The following is a 17,811-nucleotide window of genomic DNA, read 5'->3' on the forward strand; positions in this document are numbered from 1 at the left end:
GGTGAGCAGCCTCTGCCTCAGATAATAAGGCAGTCAAAAGAACACAACTAGGTGTATATATAGAAGAAATGGAAGGCTGGGACATCTGTGACCACTCAGATGTCCTTGAGCTGGGACATTCTGTCTATTGGCGGGGAAGGAAGGAGGATGCTGTCTTGTGATCTGGGTACTAAGAAAATTAGGTCACTAGGTACAGTCATTTAAAGTCATTATCGCCTGTCGTAAAATAGTGTATAAACAAGCAGTAAATATTAGCAAACATTTGTTTTCTCTAGTCCCCAACCTTCTAGCTCAGGAGGGGTGGTGTAGACGTCTTCTGTGGAACCCCGGTGAGGTTCAAAGGCTGGTGCATGGCGGGTCCCAGGGATTCCCTCAGCGCTGGGACCCGGAGCCAAAGAGACAAAAATTGCTCAGCTGTGAGGGGAAGGGTCCCCAGAAGATGACATCATCGTCACCCTGCCTTTTGAGTCCTGTGGCATTTTAGCTCATGAAGGAAGTACTTGGCAGGGCATCAAAGAAGGAAAAGTCACCAAAACCAGAAAAAGGAGATTGGTGAGCGAAGCGGGAACTGCCGTGGGCCCGCTTTTCTGCGGCACAGAGGGCTGAAATCTGAGAGGAAGGAAGCAGATTCAGACTCCATTAGACAGGGCTCTACAAGCACACCAAAGACCAAGAGTCAGACGGAGTGGGGAAGGATCGTCCTCATTCACTCAGACCATCAGCCACCAAGGTTTAAGGACCTCCCATGGATCTGAAACTGCACTGAAGAAAGAGGACGAAAGATAGGACTTAGGCCCGGCTCGAGAGATGCTGTTCACTGGGTGTTGGGTGACAGCTGGAGAGATGCTGTTCACTGGGTGTTGGGTGAGCCGGCCATACTGGCTGCCCAGTGTGATGAGCAGGACACAATAGCTGCTTCTGGAATAGTGTAAGTCCCAAAGGGGAGGCTGGAGAGTTGGGCCTCTGTAAAGTGTGCAGGCTTGGCCATTCTAGAGGAACACAGTTTTTGTTTGTTTGTTTTTGTTTTGTTTTGCTGTTTTGAACATCTGTGTACCCTAGACTCCCTTCCAAAGACCTTGTGTGTTGTTATAATTTTCAGCCAGATGATGGGTCTGTTAGTGTGTGGAGTTCGGTGGTGTGACCAATTGTGTGATCTTCATTTAGTAAGCGGATACTTTGATCTAGAGTAGTAAATTGTCTTTTGGGCTTATTTTTCCCAGAGACGGTGCATTCCATAGCCAGTAGATTATGGGCCAGACTGCGTAGTTTCTGCTCTGAGCCGAATCTCAATGCACAGATGTACCCTTTTAGAAAGATCTGGGGCACCGAACTGTTTCTAATGGAGAATCAATGGGCCACCGCTCAAACATATGCAAAGTTCTCTGTATTGGAAGCCTGCCTTATCTGGCCTGCCATGGACACCAGATAACCTTGCCTATGAGTCACCTGGAGGGTTTGCTCAAACCTGCGCTTCCAGGTTTCACCCTCAGAGTTCCTGTGGACCTGGATAGAGCCCAAGAATCTCCAAGTCCCAAGTCTCCCACGAACGTTGATTCTGGTCGTCTACGGCTACTCTTGGAGAGTGTCTGTAGTAACCTAAGCATCCCTGGGTAAAAAATTGCTGCGTTCCTGGTGGGACGTCCCTTTAACGGCTCCTCCTCAAATGCTGGGCCATGAGTAGCGGTGCTTCTCCGGATTCTTTAGTGTGTCTTTGTGAGGACTCCGGCTCCCCCAGCGTCCATGCACTTTGTGTGGTTCTGGGTCAGTGGTTTTCACCACTCTCAACATCCACGAAGAACAACCATTCTGAAGACCAAAGCTGGATCTCGGCCTCAAGGAGTGGCAGTTGGCTCTCTGTGTGACCATTGGACTTCAGGGTTCAATCTCGTCTTCCGCATCTACCGGACGGAACCGAGACCCTTCCGCGAGAGGCCCCTGGTGACCTCTAAATGCTGCTGAGGTTGTGAGGGTGCTAATCTCCAGGGATAGCACAGTCAAGGGAAGCCAGCAGATTCCCAGAGATTCCCCCACCCAGGAGATACTCCCGTCTTTGAGCTCATGCCCAGTGGAGTGGCTAATCGATGTCCTCCACTCCGCTGGACAATTAAGAGAAGCAGGAGAAGGAGGGAAAAGTCTTCAGTTAGACCTAATTTGGCACCATATTGTTTTCTGTTAATCTATTTTGCTTTCTGTCCGTCTGTCCCAAGGGACGGGTGCCTCGCTGCTTGCTGAAGCATGCATAACTAATGCCCTCATTAAGGGCTGATCTGTTTATCAGGACCGTCCTAGGAAGCCGGGCTGCCAAACCTAGGCACAGGCTGGGGGCTGTTACCTCCCCCTGGGCCTTAGCCCCACCTCATTAAGCCGGTCCCGGCTATTGATTGGGAGCCTGTGTTTGGAAGAGTCTTACTCAACTCCATGCATTATCTTGACAGGTTGATCAGACCTGATTGAGAACCTCTTAAAGGAACGAACAGCTGTAATGGGAAAGCTGGACTCTGTCATCCGTTAGGATGATTCTGGAAGCAAGAAGAACACGGCTGACATCTTGGAGCAATTGTATTTACAATTAACATGGCCGAGAACGATTGCCTCTATTGATTCCCCCTTCCTGCAATTACAGCCCCATTGTTTACATTCCAGCACTTCAGTTATAAAAAGGAAATTCAATAATTATTGCATTATTTAAAGTTAAAGTGCCACAGAGTTTGCTGGCTGCGCTCGCCGGTTGATTTAACGTTCAGTAAAATCCATGCCGAGCTCTCCATCTTGAGGCTGGCAATATCGGCTTTTAATGAGACTGGGGTGTGGGGTGTGTATGTGTGTGTGTGTGTGTGGGTGTGTGTGTGTGTGAGCTCAGTGCACAGGGTGTTTGTCTGGGTTATTTATTGGGGCCGGGGGGTCTGAAAAGCAGAGCAGAGGAACTGTAGCCATGTCATGGTTCATGAAATGGTCCCCCTTGCCACTTGGCCATGTAGCCTGCAGATGGCCGTGTCTTGGTCTCTTTGCAAACACTCAAATCTGTTACTTGCAGTCAAGTTTCTTTTACCTTGTTGCTCCCCTGTCCCCCTTCCTGTTCCCTTCAACTTTCAGCAAAAGCAACGGACTTGGAGGAGAAAGGATGGGCTGTTAGCAGTGGACAGGAGGATCCCTACTAAATCTGTCATAGTCAAGTTACTCTCTGTTCTATTCTTGTTTTCCCTTTTCAAGGGAGAAATTGAGTTTAAAAAAAAAAAAATCACAGACTGCTTTATGAGTAAGTTAGCCCTGTAGATCTTCCATATCCCTGGTCTCTGGCATAGCGGTAGTCCCTAATGATGGCTTCCCTCATCATGAAGGTGGTAATCGTACCTGGCAGCAAGTCCTGGGAATTCAGGAGGAGGCCCCATGGTTTTGAGTACCAAATTCATGTTCTCAGCAGCAGTAACCAGGAAGTCGAAGTGCATGGGAGGAATCTTAAAGACCCTTCTCCTTTTTTCCCTATTTGGTTGAGAGTCACCATGGGCTTGGTTCCAGAGAGGGTCTGGCCGAGTGCCTGGAGCAGGAAGGTAGAGCAGAGGAGGACCCCGGCCACGCCCTCCGCTTAGCTGCCACCAGTCCTGGTCCCTTCCACAGCCTCGGGAAACTTTAGACCACAGGTGGAAGGGCGCAAGGAGGATGAATAGAGCCACTTGTGACTTTCAGGGAGTATCGGAAGCAGGCCTGTAGTGGGCAGCTGCTTCCCAGGGACTCTTCATTAAGGAGGTGAATTCTTGGTGCAGGTCTTGGCGCCATTTATCTGACATGCTTTCCAAGAATCTAAAATTCCCTTTAGGAAAACAGCAGCGTACAGAGATTGTAGACCTTGGACGTTTCCCTTCCTGCTGTGGGTTTTTCTGACCTGGGTCCCTTTGTTTCTCTGGTGATTGCTGTCCGAGCCATGGTCTCAGCACTGGCATCTGATTATAAATTCTGGCCGAATTAGAACTCCCTGGAAGGGGCCCTGGTAACTCGAGGCATAACAACAGCATCCGCCCCACGCACAGGCGCTCCCGATCAACGCGACCGTTGCCATGTTGGAGAGCCACTGAGCTAAAAACACGAGTTGCGTCACAAACATCCAGGCCTGTGGCGTGGCACCCACTTGTCAGGTGGTATGAGGCAGGATCTGGGCTCGCAGTGTGACGGTCACAGCAGTGCCAAACGTTCACACAGCCGTTCATATTTTCCAAAGGATTTTCACTCACAGCTCCTCGCACGGCTTGATCAATGGCCTCTGCGGTGGAGGCCTGGCAAGTGTGAACGCCTCCACGCCATAGCCCCTGTCTGAGCCTCCAGGCAGCCATTCTCCCTGCCTCCGACACGTGGATTTTCATGGCGCTGGAGATACAAATGAGTGAACCCCTCAGAGTGTAGTTAGGGGTGAGGGAAGGTGCACACCCCAGTCATCTAAGCCATGCCCTCTCTGTCCTCACCTGGGGCAGCCACAGACTTGATTAAGAACAGGACCAGGACCCTTGATTTTCACCATATCAGCATGCCGATAGACAAAGGGATGGGTGAACATGTGGCAAGGGCCTGGGCTGCCTACACCAGCAGCAGGGCATTCTGGGTAAAGCACTTGCAGTAAACAAGGAGCCTCTCTTCACTAAGAGGAAGACGCCTGTGTTCAGGCTCTCCGGACCACAGTGTAAACTCGGTGTGTTACAGCTCCTTCACTGTTGATTTCGACCTCCCCTTTAGGATCCAGGAAGGCATGAACGTTGGTTGTTCTGAGGGAAATGTTAAGTAGCCCGCTTCTTAAGCCCAAAGATTAATGAGTTTGAAGAACGGAAGCAACAGTAGCCTTAATTATTATGAAAGCTAACTGTGTATCAGGTATCGTTAATAAACGTTTTATATGCATGCTATTGAGTCCCCCCAGCTGTGGGATGAGGAGGTTCAGTTACTGAGGAAACGGAGGCCTCCCAGACTCACTTGAGGGTCTCCTGCTGGACCAGTGTTCAGCCACAGGGCACCCCGCAACCAGCATTATCAACAGTAGGTTGGCTAGGGGAGGAACGGTACTGTGACTCTGATTTTTGCGTGATGACTTATATCTTCGAGGACCGGGGAGTCATTGCCAAGGAAGGCGACCGTATCAGTGAACGGAGGAGGCCACAGTTGTCAGACTTTGGTCCAGCCTGGTGAAGGTTGTCAGTTCCAGGGCCTGGGGCAGGCCAGAGGCATTTCCTGAAGGACGGTCATTCCAGCGTTAGCCTTCTTAGGTCCCATCTTTTTAGAATTTCCCTCACAGGGAAAGATGCGTGGACTTTATGCTAAGGTACGGACATGCCCCAAGCATCCATATTTGTATATTTTCTTCCCCAGAAATATTCCGCGCCCAGACTGACAGTCCACAGAGGGCTGTAAATTTACGTAGTTATTCCCCTCTTAGGATTTCGTGCCTGGCAGAAGGTTACTAATACTGCGACGTAGGGACCAACCATGTAGTTAGTGTTCACATAGGGGAAGGACTTGGCAGCTGGGACTCTGAGCGCGGATCCTGGAGTTTGGAAGGAGTTTGTTCTGGGGCGTGAGGAGCCTGGCCTAGAAACCAGAAAATAGGGCAGAGCCACCCGAACGATTGATCTAGGGACCATTTTTACTTCTTTTGCTTTTTTTTTTTTTTCCTTATAAATCATATCTTATGGCGTCTGCGGGGCTCCTACGGTGAAACAGGGCTAAATTAGCATGCACCAAGGACGAGGGCACCAGTGGATGAAAAGCCAAGATTAAACAGAAAATATGTATATATTTAGGTTGACCTTTCACGCGTCATGCCGAAAATGTGACATTCAGTCTGAGACTAACTCAACCTCACTGATTAAAAAAATTAACCGCCCTCAGCCCTGGATGCATCACATCCGAAAGGGTTCTTTTTATAGGCACTCGAGGTGAATGTCTGGGCCCCGGGAGCCTCTTGTTCCAGAAAGGGCCTTCAGATCGGGGCTGAGCCCAACAGTAGGCCCTTGGAATCCTGTCCCAGGTTCAGATCCTCTCTGTCTGCTGAGCACTGAGAGACCTGAGGACGGTCTCATAACCTCTCTCAGAGTTGAGTTCCTTCCGGGACAGGAGTCTGCTGCCCCGCGCCCCACAGCATTCCCGTGCCTGTGTCTTCACTTCCGCTTTCAGTGTTGGAGCATAATCAGGCTAAGCTGGGCTCTTGTACATGTTCCTAATTAATTCCCATCCGATTTTCTGGGGCGATTTTAATACTGTACCCTGACTTTACCCAACTACCGGAAGCCCTCTGTATGCTGGTGTTCTGTTCTTCCAGGGGGCTGTTCCATAAGAGCCCTCCCTCCCTCCATTGGGAGCCTGCAGCTTTGTAGATGGAGAGAAGTTACAGGCTTCCCCTCACCTGCCTTTACTGAGGTGTCCTTCAGAACCCAGCAGATGACTAGGACCAGTGGGAGACGTGGGGTTCCCTGGCATAGTTGGTTCACTGGGATGGATGCCTAGAAGCTGCCATCCCCATCAGAGAGTTTTGCCATTTTTTTCCCCTTACCCTCAAAATAGAGTTACATGGTATGTTCTCTGAAGTGTGGTGAGAGGGTGTTTCAGGGTGTGCTAATAGTAACAGGCGTTACTCCCTGAGGACGAGTCTATTGCAAATTGTGCGTGTATGTACTTGTGACCACACACACACACACACACACACACACACACGTGTCCATTTTTACTTTAAAGGGGCAGCCGAGACCAAACCTGATCAATATTTTACATCCCATGCATGAAGAACCAGACGTTAGAAGTTTCCTTTTGCCGAGGAGGAGGAGGTAGCTGGGGGCTCTCCAGATTTATAGGAATCAATGTTCTCTGACAGAAGTTGGTTAGTTTTCCTGGGAAAGAAGTAGCAGGAGAATATTTTTTTTTCCATGATGAATTATTTTCTAACGAGCCCTCTTTGGCTTTCCACATTCGGCCGGGGCGAGCTCGCACAACAGATTAATGGGTCGACTCCCACAGCGTGTGCAGCCCGGTCTCTGGTTCTCCCTTTCTTCTTTAAATACGAACTTGAGTTTTATACACACATTACATGCAGGTCCATTGTCAGGGGCGTCTCTCCGTGTGGAGGGCTTTCGTTCTTGACCTGAGTCAAGTCGTGGAGACAGGTGCAGGACCTCGGGTGTTCCCATGTGAGGAACAGTGCTCCCTATGGCTGAGATGAGCATTGAGGGCACAGCGAGCCAGGAATTATCATCAGATAGAGTCACACGAAGAACCGCCCCCTATATGATTAGCACAGGATGCCAGCTTGCTGGCACAGGCTAGCCCCATTTCCAGTGGCTCACCATGATGGCCACCTGGTCTTCCCGTGCTGGCTGGTGGTCATTTAGAGAAACCAGAGATAGATCTTTTCTGCTTCTAAGTCTGAGTCAAGCTGGGTACTTGCTTCTTCCTTCTTAGAAGAGTCTCCGGCTGTAAGCCACCCTGCCTTGGTGGCGCTTCTAAGATGGTCTTTTGCACCTTTCATTCATACAGTTTACCATTCATCTGCCCGCCCACCCACCCGCCCAGTCATTCACCCATCCATTCCTGCATCTCACTGGTAACCCATCCGTCCACCTGTTCATTCATGCAGTTTACAATCTGTCTGTCCACCCACCCATTCATACATTCACCTGGTCATTGTTTGCAGTGCTGTGGACGGAGCAGAGCCTTGGTCTCTCTCGGGCTCCCGTAGACAACGTCCTAACAAGCGGGACTTGGAAGACATTACATTCAGGCTTCCTTGCATTCAAGGCTGCAGGGCCCAGAAAGTTTAGATGGCCCTGGGTTTCACCGTTCGCCATTTAGCTGGGTGACTTTGTATCTTCCCGTTGGCGACCTTGCCATAGTTAAGTCCTTTGCTGTCTGTGCTGTGATTTCTACAGGGTGCTCAGAGACATGTGGATTTCAGAGTTTGGATGTCACAGTCATACCGTGGCATTATTAGAACCGAAGGGACCTTGTCCCCTGGGCCTCTGGCGGGGAGCTCCGAATGGGCGCCATTGTGGTTATCATGTGATTTCCCTGTTGTTAAGGTTGTTTTTAAGTCTCAGGGGTTGTAGATGCTTAGACTCCAACCCAAACACATCCCAGCAAATGAGCCCCACCCACCGCTGTCGTCCCTTGAGTCCCAGGGGACCATAACTGCACACCCAGCACAGCTGAAGCCCTTGCTCGGCTCTGTTCAAACCATCCACATGACCTGACGAAGAAGAGTAAGGGGGGAAAGAGAAAGAATCAAACAAAACTCGGGTCCCCTCCGCCCCAGTGGGAGAACTCCAGGATAGAGACAGAATGTCCGTCGGGGAATTCAGGATTTGCGTGGGAGAAAAATTTCCTGCCTGGCGAGGAGAGCAAGAAGCCTGAAAGGAGGTAGCTCTGTTATTGAGTGCACCAGTGGGATTTCTGCCTTGGTGGATTCTTCATATATTACAGTGAATTTAATTAAATACATTGTGATCCCAATTGAGGGTATTCTAATTAGCTGGGTCAGGAACAAATTATTCTCCCTCCTTCTCCAAATGAAAACATCTCTGCTCTTCTGCAGGGAAGGCATGTCCTTGGCTGCCTGACTTGCCCCATGGAGTCCTCTTGTGTCTCAGGCCCCACCCGCCCCTGCTGCCTTGCATGGGGCAGGTTCCCAGGGTGGGACTCTGGGGAGAGGCAGTGCCCCTAGTGAGGAAGACAGAATTTGACAGCTGGGCCAAGGGGTGGACACACTCACAGCTGGGGAGTCACTGGATGGTGTGCAGGGCTCAGACAGAAACCAATCTGCTGCAAACCCTGGGTCCTTGTTGACTCCAGGTTGGACAAAACAAGAAGTAGCAGAATTAAGTACTGGGCTTGTCACATGAAGGTAAGCAACGGCAGGCCCATGCTGTAAAAGGAAATCTGAATGGGGGTGGGGGAGATGTGTGCACATGTATGCGCTGTGAGTGCATTTGTGTGTGTTGTATTTGTGTGTGTGTATGTGTATTTGTGTGTATTTATGTGTATGTGTGTGAGTGTATGTGTGTGTGTTGTATATGTGTGTGCATGTGTGTGTATGTGTATGTTGTATTTGTGTGTGTGTACGTGTGTGTTGTATGTGTGTATGTATGTGTGTGTTGTATTTGTGTGTATATGTGTGTGTGTTTGTGTGTGTATGTGTGTGTGTCTGTGTGTGTATATGTATGTGTGTGTATGTGTGTATGTATGTGTGTGTTGTATGTGTGTGTGTATGTGTGTGTTGTATTTGTGTGTGTACATGTGTGTTGTATGTGTGTGTATGTGTGTGTGTATGTGTGTGTATATGTGTGTGTATGTATGTGTGTGATGTATTTGTGTGTATGTGTGTATTCTATTTGTGTGTGTGTGCGCGCATGCGCGCGCGCGCGCGCGCACCCTGTTACTACCAGTAGATGGGACTGTGGTTTAGGACTCCCTGTTTCTTTTTATTCTTTCCTACATGGTTTGTGATGGGTGGCTATTTCCTTCTCCAAAACCATTCTCCAACGGCAGACAAAAGTGAAAACTGGGGGCACTTGTGCGGTTGCCCCTTAAGAACGTGAGCTTGTGAACAGAATGGCTCTGGAATATCTTCTTACCACATTTTTTTTTTTAAAGCAAAAGATGTCAGCATGGTGTTTATTTCAGCTCAGGACAAGTGTGGCCTGAACATCCGAGAGCCCCTGGATTTAAGGACAGAGAGACAATTGGACCCTCAGTTCCTGTTTGACTCTAGGTCTTGGCCCCCTCCTCTTCTGGCTCAGGGACTTGGGAGCCCCGGCCAGCTGGGGTGGCACCCTCACCTCACTGTGTTTCAAACTCAGAACATGGCTGCAAGGGAGTCCTCCTCCCTGGGGAACCTCGGGGGTAGGGATTAGGAGTTAAGGCTTTGTGAATCTTGCTAGATGGTGGTGCCAGCAAACTCTCTTGAGGAAATGGGACACTTTCGGTCTTTTGTTTGTTTGTTTGTTTGTTTTTCCTGATAGCTTTTAGTCACTCAGTTTTAATTGAGACTTTAACAAGCGTTATTTTTGTTAGTCTCTGTGATAGCAGTTTCCATGTTCTCTGCTTCCAGTCCCAAGTCACACCCTTACTCCCAGGAATGTCCCACTGGGAAAGTTTAGGTTTTCCAAGAAGCTCCTGGAGAATGCTGTTCCAGACCCCCCACCTTTATGAGGTGTGATCCCCGCTCCACAAAACATTGTCTTGTTTTGAACTCTTTTCAGTCTTCTGCGGAGTCTCGTCTCAGAGGGGAGACACTGAAGATAAACAATGGAAGGGAAAAGGCCCCAGTAGCAGTTTATCTCCAGAAGGTTCTTACTGTTAGTCCCATGGAGCTCTTGCAGGCTCTTCTGACTCCTGGCTGTGGCGTTGTTCTGAGAAGCTGTTTACTCTCAGGGGCTCTCGTGGACCCACCCCCACCCTCCCAAACGCTGCATTCGAAGAGTCGAATTTTCCATTTTTGAGAGGTGGACAGTGCGGGAGGTGGACCTTCCCGTTCGCTGCCTGCGATGCTCCAGTTGACCCTCCTGATGGAGGGCCTCCACCCTCTCTACTTAGTAAACTTGCTGCACTACCTTGTGGGTGCACTCCTATTCTCCATCTGAGCATGTGCAAACTTTCTGGATTCTCCTCACCCTCCCGGTGGACACAGGTTGTGAGCCTGCGAGCGCAGGAGCCCCAGGGCAGTGTCATCTGATGGCATTCGCTTGCCCGGCCACTCTGTTACTTCCAGTCTCAGGAAGTACACAGTGTTCTGAGCACTCTGGCTTTGCCATGCCTTGCCTCACTAGCTAGACAAGGGGAATATTCCCCCCCCTTCCCCACCGGATCAGAAACCGCCATCAAGGCGTGGACGTTGCCCAGACCCATTGGGATCAGGAAGGAGACTTTTGTCACAAGGCTATTCGGAGGCTTTCACTTGTCTAGGCCCTGGTGACCAGATTTGAGAGCAGGAGGGGACAGTCCATCAAACCACACAGAGTACACGAGACCCTTACATCATCTGTACTTCTTCTGTGATGCTGGCTGTATGACGTGGGGGAGGGAAGCTGGTTCTAGCTCTTTCTGTGCCTAAAGCTGGGTTACTTGAGGTCAACCTCTTAAGCTTTGTGGATTGTTTGCCAGCTTCGTGTACACTGAGTTGGGTAAACTCCCTCTTCCTGTCGGAAGAGTCTGAAGTAAGACACGCCCTTTCTACACCAGGAGCAAATCAGGCCCCTGTTACTAGACACCCGGGTTCCCCCATTTCCTCCCACGAGGTAGGAGAACGTGGTGAATTCTGCTCTTGGATGCCTTTCAGTCTTATAGGTGCCGCCGCAGGCTGGCTTCTGGGGACTGGATCTGTGACACCTGCTATTCCGGCGCGCACACTTTCACCCACCTGTGTTCTGCTTCCTTTTGGCTCTGGGACGTTCACGCTCTGGAGTCCGTGTTGCATCTGCCAAACAAAATAGGAGCATAATTGGGACCAGTGATACTGACCAGCGATGAACCACACGACCTTTCAGTATTGCACTTCTGGCTTTGTTTTAGTTTTGAGGTATGAGCTGACTCTGTAGACCAGGCTGGCCTTGGACTTCTGATCGTCCTGCTTTTCCCAGCCACCAGGTGCTAGGATTATGTTTGCACCATGCTGCTCAGCTGGGCTAATTTTAATTTTAAAACCTCCCCCGCCCCCATAGTCTTTTTTTTTTTTTGCCCCAAACTCACAAGTAGCCAAGGATGGTCTTGAATTTCTGACTCCACTACCCCTACCTCCTGAGTGCTAGGGTCACAGCCGTGCACCACTACTCCCTAAACCCCCTGCTTCATACACGCTAGACAGGCACCTATCAACTGCACTACATCGACAGATCCATCCCTTTAAATACTGGGAAAAAATTGAGCTGTTTTTATTATGGAAATGGCCTGATGTGTACTTCGATTATGCATGACTGACCCAGGTACTTTACAAGTAGTAGACAATGAGCTGTCACCAGAGCAGGGACGGACGGGGGGAGGGGGGCCCTGTCTGTGAAGGTCAGATCATAATTTTTTAGTCTTTTGTGGGCGATGCATCTGTGTCACTGTTGTCCAACTCTCTTGCTTCAAAATGGTCTCGAAATTGTATGTCTGTCAGTAGCCGTGTTCTAATAAAACTTTATTAATGAAAACAGACAGTGAGTAGTCAGGTGTGGTCTCAGGCCACAGTTTGCCCATCTCCATTCTGGGATTTGAAAGGGTGAGCCTTTTATATTTATGTTAATGCTGGGAAGGCCCTGTTAATGAGTACCGTTAACAGGCACCATGGAAAAAGCTACCTGGGGTGGGCCATGTGGGAGGGACAGGAGTGTGTGTGTGTGTGTGTGTACACCTATGTATATATCAGAATCCCGTAAGTGCTTCCAGAGAAGACGACACTGGGGAAAATGAAATTCCCTGGATAGTAACCTCATCAGTAGCCATCATGTCCCATTGACACATGGCTCCCTGTGGCCTATGCAGTACAGGAGTGGTTTGTACCCTGATATGCCTTGAATGCCTGACCAAGGGAGTGTCCCTCTCTTTCGTCCCCGCAGCACCTGCAGCAGCATGAGAGTGGCGTGGAGGGGGAGAGCTGCTACTACCACTGTGTCCTGTGCAACTACTCCACCAAGGCCAAGCTCAACCTCATCCAGCACGTGCGCTCCATGAAGCATCAGCGCAGCGAGAGCCTGCGCAAGCTGCAGCGGCTGCAGAAGGGCCTCCCGGAGGAGGATGAAGACCTCGGCCAGATCTTCACCATCCGCAGGTGCCCCTCCACTGACCCAGGTGAGCCCTGTCACGGCCAGGGGCCGGGAGCCTCCTGAAGGCTTCCACCGTGGGCGAGCTTGGCTTATCAATGTGGCTGCTCCTTCCGTCTGTCCCTGGAGCCTCCTGGATGGAAGGGGTTTGGATCGGTGCCTTTTTAGAGAACCACCTTTCGCTAGGCAGGTGTTCAACCACAGGGAACTCATAGACATCTTATTCCGGAAGCAGACCCATGGCAGGCCTCCCACCCCCAATCCCCGTGTTCCTCTGGGTTCTGTTACTGTCGCTGCTGTACACTACCTTGGTAGATGGTACTTGGGAGCCTGGGCTGTAGGCTAGGAGTGGTTTGTGGCCCCAGAGCCAGGGCTTCAGAACTGAACTCCAGGGAACATCCAAGCTAATGCCTGTTATGGGTCCCTTAGTTGTATTTGAAAGGGACTCCTTGTCCCGCTGGCCCAGGCTTCTGGGCTTCCTGCTACTTATGGACTGTGACCCTGTGTGGTCTGCTGTTTCTTGCCTTCCTACCTTCTCATCTATAGAAACCCTTTCTCTCTCCCTTTCTCCCACATAGCCCTCATCCCTAATGGGACCTCATTTGGTAGGATTAACTCCTCTTTAAAAAAAAATATTTTTTTAACCTTTCAGTCCCTGTCTCTTGACTTGGCAGTACAAGATAGTCACCTGTTTCTTTCAAAACAACCGAGCAAGACATGCCTGGTGGTACAGACTTGGAATCCCGGCAGAGCAGAGACTTCGTGAGTTCTAGGACAGTCAGGACTACACAGCCAGACCTAGTCTCAGAAGCACAAAAGAAATGCCGTCAAATTAGGCCTTCCTCATTTCTACTCTCTAAGGAAATCCTCATGATTTTTGAAAGGAAAAGCGTTTTTACAGCCCATCGCTAGTGTATGCTCGACATTCTGTCACTAAGCCAGCCTGCGAGGGGATCCGGGGGCCTTCCAGAGGCTTCCTACTAGTCACTGAAAGGGTTGTGCTCCCGCACCCCAGTGAGGTCTTCTCTTCCTTTAGTCCCAGGTTGTTTCTCTCTAGGAGAGAGGAGGAGGGTTGTCCATGCATGTCCATGGCTCTCGGTCTTCTGGTCCTCAGGATGTCAGTGGGTATTGGACCCTGGTCCTTAAAGCTTTAGCCTGCTGGTGTGGCCACACATGTTCCAAGGCTCCCCCGCGTGTCCCAGTGGGGCACCTCTTGGTCAGTTTCCCAGATCGTACTTGCCTTTGTCCTGCCCTTCCTATGATGACATAACCACCCGTGAGCCCTCCCGTCCTTACTCGCCCTTCTCCTCCTGTAGTAGCTCTTCAGCCCACAGCTCCATGGAGACTTAATTGTGAACTGTCAGATCAGGCCCGCATTTGGATAGTTCCCAGTTTTGAAAAATTACATAAACCTTAGGGGGTAAAATAGACGGGCCCTCCTCCCCCTTCTCCAGGTTGGGATGACCGGCGGCTCAGCTCGTAGTTGCTTCCCTTTCTCACTTAGCTCTATGTTTTGCAGCGTGTTTCTATTATTTCTTAAAATACTGGTGGTCCGGGCTACAGGACAAGAGCTTCCCCTGTGTGCTGCTCTGTAAACCCTCCCATTCCAACCTGCTTGTACACGCCTACATCGACTCGTGCGCAAGCACACAGAGACCCCCTCCCCCCCCACATGAGCAAACACCTGCAAGCCCCCAACACACAGACATTCGTTGGACCCACTCCTGCCCCGTGTACACACACGCACGCACACACACACAGTTACCAACATAGCACACAACACATGCCATAGCATGCTGTGTTCACACATATCCCTGTACACGTGCCCCAGGCTCTCTCCCACACATCTCTCCTGCTCCCAATATACGCTGTGCACCCCTGTGGGTGCTTACCCTGCCACAGCTGTAGTGACACTTAGTGCCCACGCATGCCAGCGGGCACTGCACCTCACCTCAGCTCCTGTAGCTTTCCTCCTGTGTACCCTCATCCCCGCAGCAGAACCCCTCCTCTCCCCTCCCCATCATCCTATTAGGATGAAATAATAATTGGGGGTGATATTAATATTCAGTATTTTCATTATTATAACTCTATAAATATTAATCACAGCCGAGCCTTGTAGAGTTTTATAATTTCATTTACCTTCTTGTACAACTTTTTGTTTTCTCTGCTTTCCTGGGTACTCATGATTAATTCATGGCTTACCCAACGCTGCCAGAGCAGACATTTCCTAATCTCCGAGTGCTGCATGCTCAGTTTTCCCAGTCAGCTTAGAGGCATCTCACTAAGCCCCTCCAAAGCCCCAGGTTCACCCCTGTCAGGATCATCCTACGGCCCCTTGGCTGCTTCTCTTTCCATCCAAACCGCCATTCCGGCATGACAGGGTGCACCCACAGGCTGAGAGATGGGGATGTTCCCCTCCCACTGGGAGAGCATCTTCTCCCAGGATGGGACGCTGAGGGATGCGCTGTTGGCAGGGGCCAGGCCTTGTAGACCCGGAAGCACGTGTCTTTTCCCACGTGTCTTTTCCCCCGTGTTTCCAGGCGGCTGCTTTCCTGGTGGGCGTTTTAACTCTTTTCATCTTCGGGCTCCTGATCCGGTCTGAACCCATCCCACCACAGTTGTGTGCACTGAGGCGCAGCAGTGAGGGCGGGCGCCCATGGACACTCCTGCCCTGAAAGCCCGAGGTTGTGGCATCCCCTGGCTGTGGGACCCTTGGTCCTACCAGAGTGTTTTAGCCTTTGCCTGGTCCTGTCCTGTCCCTTCCCCACTGCCACTTCATTCCACCACTGTCTGCATCAAGGTCCCTCCCCGTCCTGAGTTCTTTCTTCCCCCTCAGAGTCCCCTTTTTCATTAGTGAAGTTGAGGGCTCCAAACTGAGTAGGACACAGCCGGCCTCTCACTCGGGGCTGTGCAATGGGGCAGATGCCCCCTCCCTTCTAGTGTGAGACACCACTCTATGCCGTCTGCTCTGGAATGGCTTTCTTACATGCTACCTTCCCCATTTCCTTTAATTTATTGTGTATTAGCCTCCCCCACGCCCCAAGTATATGAGCAACTTGAGTCAGGTTGGTAGACTTCCTTTTCCGAATTTCCAAATCCTTTGGTATTCTCTTTGGCCTCCAGTCATGTTGCTGCTCCAACAGCTTCCCCCCCACCCCCGGCTTTCTCCCACGCACGTGCTGAGGCAAAGCTCATCCCCTGCCGACGACAATGAGACAGACGACTAGGTAATACACGACATTAACAGGAACCCGGTTCTGTTTTAGAAGCCCCTGTAGGAGAAACACATCTTGAAACATAGCCTCCCTCTTCCCTGGGGATTTGCTCTTAAAAACTTGAAAGGGTGTCTTTTAAGAAAAGGGACGTTCGGGGCTCAGTAGAACCAAGATATTTAAGATTGTCAGCTTCAAATTTGTAAACACAGACCTTGTCAGCACTTCTCGTTCTGTCCTCGTTAAGAGAAGGATCAGGACGTGACCCACAAGCAGGAAGTGCTGTTCACGTGCCACGGGAGACATTAGGAAGCCCGTGAGCCCCTGTCAGGTTCCTCCCTACCCTAACCCCAAGCCAGATGGTCATTGGTTGGTTCAGCTGCCTGGAGGTTGTGACGCCGGCATCCCCTGCTCTGGTTTGACTCTGTAGTTCCGTCTCCTTGCTTCTCTCCTGTGGTTCATGTCTCACAGAGCCGCATGCACAAGCCCTACAGGGTTACTTTTGCTTTGTGAGGCCCCCCATGCTCTCATCCCGGGTACTTTCTACAATGGCCTTGCTAGGAAGGGCTGCTGGGATGAACTCACGAGGGACTTCCTCCCGGGAGAGTCTTCCAAGTGTGTAGATTGTATAGCTCACCCTCACCCGTCTGCTGCTGCTCAGAGCCTCTTGGAGCAGACATGCAGGAATGCATGAAGATGTTTCTTCATCCTTTAAAACATTCTGGGAACAGTTGACATTGATACTCATTGTGTTGGCTCTGTAGCCTACAAGAGGTCTCAGGGTGAGACTTCAATCATTCAGGCCCTGCCATAGGGTGTGGGTTGCTGGACCACCATTTCTCTAAGAGTTGGTGCCTTAACCTTAAGTCAACAGGCAAGCCAAGCCCTGTGGGGCTCTTTAGGCAGTCAGTTATGTTTCTGAGACGAAGTCTGTCTGTGAAGCCCTGACTAGCCTAGAATTTACTGTATAGACAAGGCTGTCCTTGAACTTGCAGGGGTCCTCCTGCCTCTGCTTCTCAAGTGCTGGGATTATAGGCATGCACCACCATGCACAGCAAGCTGCTTGTTCAGGGTGGGGTCTACAGTAGCCCAGACTGGCAACAGCCTTGCTGGGTTGCCAAGGCTGGTCTTGAACACATAACCATCCTCCCATTCACCTCTGCGTTCTGGGAATACAGTTGTGTACCACTCTCGGCTCCCAGTCCCACCTCACTTCAAATAGAAAACACACATGCCTTGTACTCACATGCACACACACACACACCACCTACCCACATACCATGTACACGTACACTACATCACATACACACACACCACCTATACACATACACATACACACATTCACACACTCCACCTGCACACATTACGCATACCCCACACACGTCACATGTGTACCCACACGCGCGCGCGCGCACACACACACACACACACACACACACACACACACAGGGGATATAATTCACTGTTATATCACTCACCTGGCATATCCAAGGTTCTGAATTTGCTCTCTAGCACTGCAAACTACCCAGTGCGCCCACCTACCCAAGGGGAACCATTGCCTTAGACATTTTGTTTTTAATTTCTACCCAGAGTTTCAGTTATCACTTTGGTTGTTTTTGTCTTGTCCGGTCTTTTTTTTTCCCCGAGAGACCAGCTGGTCTCTTGGCTTGGCTGGGCCGCGGCCTTTTCATTTTACTCCTGTCTGCAAGGCAGGGAAGCTTTCTCAGTGAGTGCCATCAACTGCCTGCTTTGCCTTGATTGGCCGAAGCTCGAGAAGGATGGGAAAGCTCATGGAGGTGTGTCATTGGTAGGATTCAATTCCTGGCTTGCTTATT

At 50.5% G+C, this 17,811-nt stretch overlaps 1 protein-coding gene across 1 annotated transcript in view; it reads left to right on the forward strand.

Moving 5' to 3' along the window:
* Zfhx3 (zinc finger homeobox 3) overlaps positions 1 to 17,811 on the forward strand; it is a 242,034-nt gene that overhangs the window by 128,279 nt on the left and 95,944 nt on the right. Inside the window, 1 exon segment of the mRNA XM_032887527.1 lies at positions 12,561 to 12,792. Coding sequence (XP_032743418.1) covers positions 12,561 to 12,792 — 232 coding nt within the window.

Source organism: Rattus rattus, chromosome 17 (assembly GCF_011064425.1).
Source record: "Rattus rattus isolate New Zealand chromosome 17, Rrattus_CSIRO_v1, whole genome shotgun sequence".
In the NCBI taxonomy this organism is placed as follows: domain Eukaryota; kingdom Metazoa; phylum Chordata; class Mammalia; order Rodentia; family Muridae; genus Rattus; species Rattus rattus.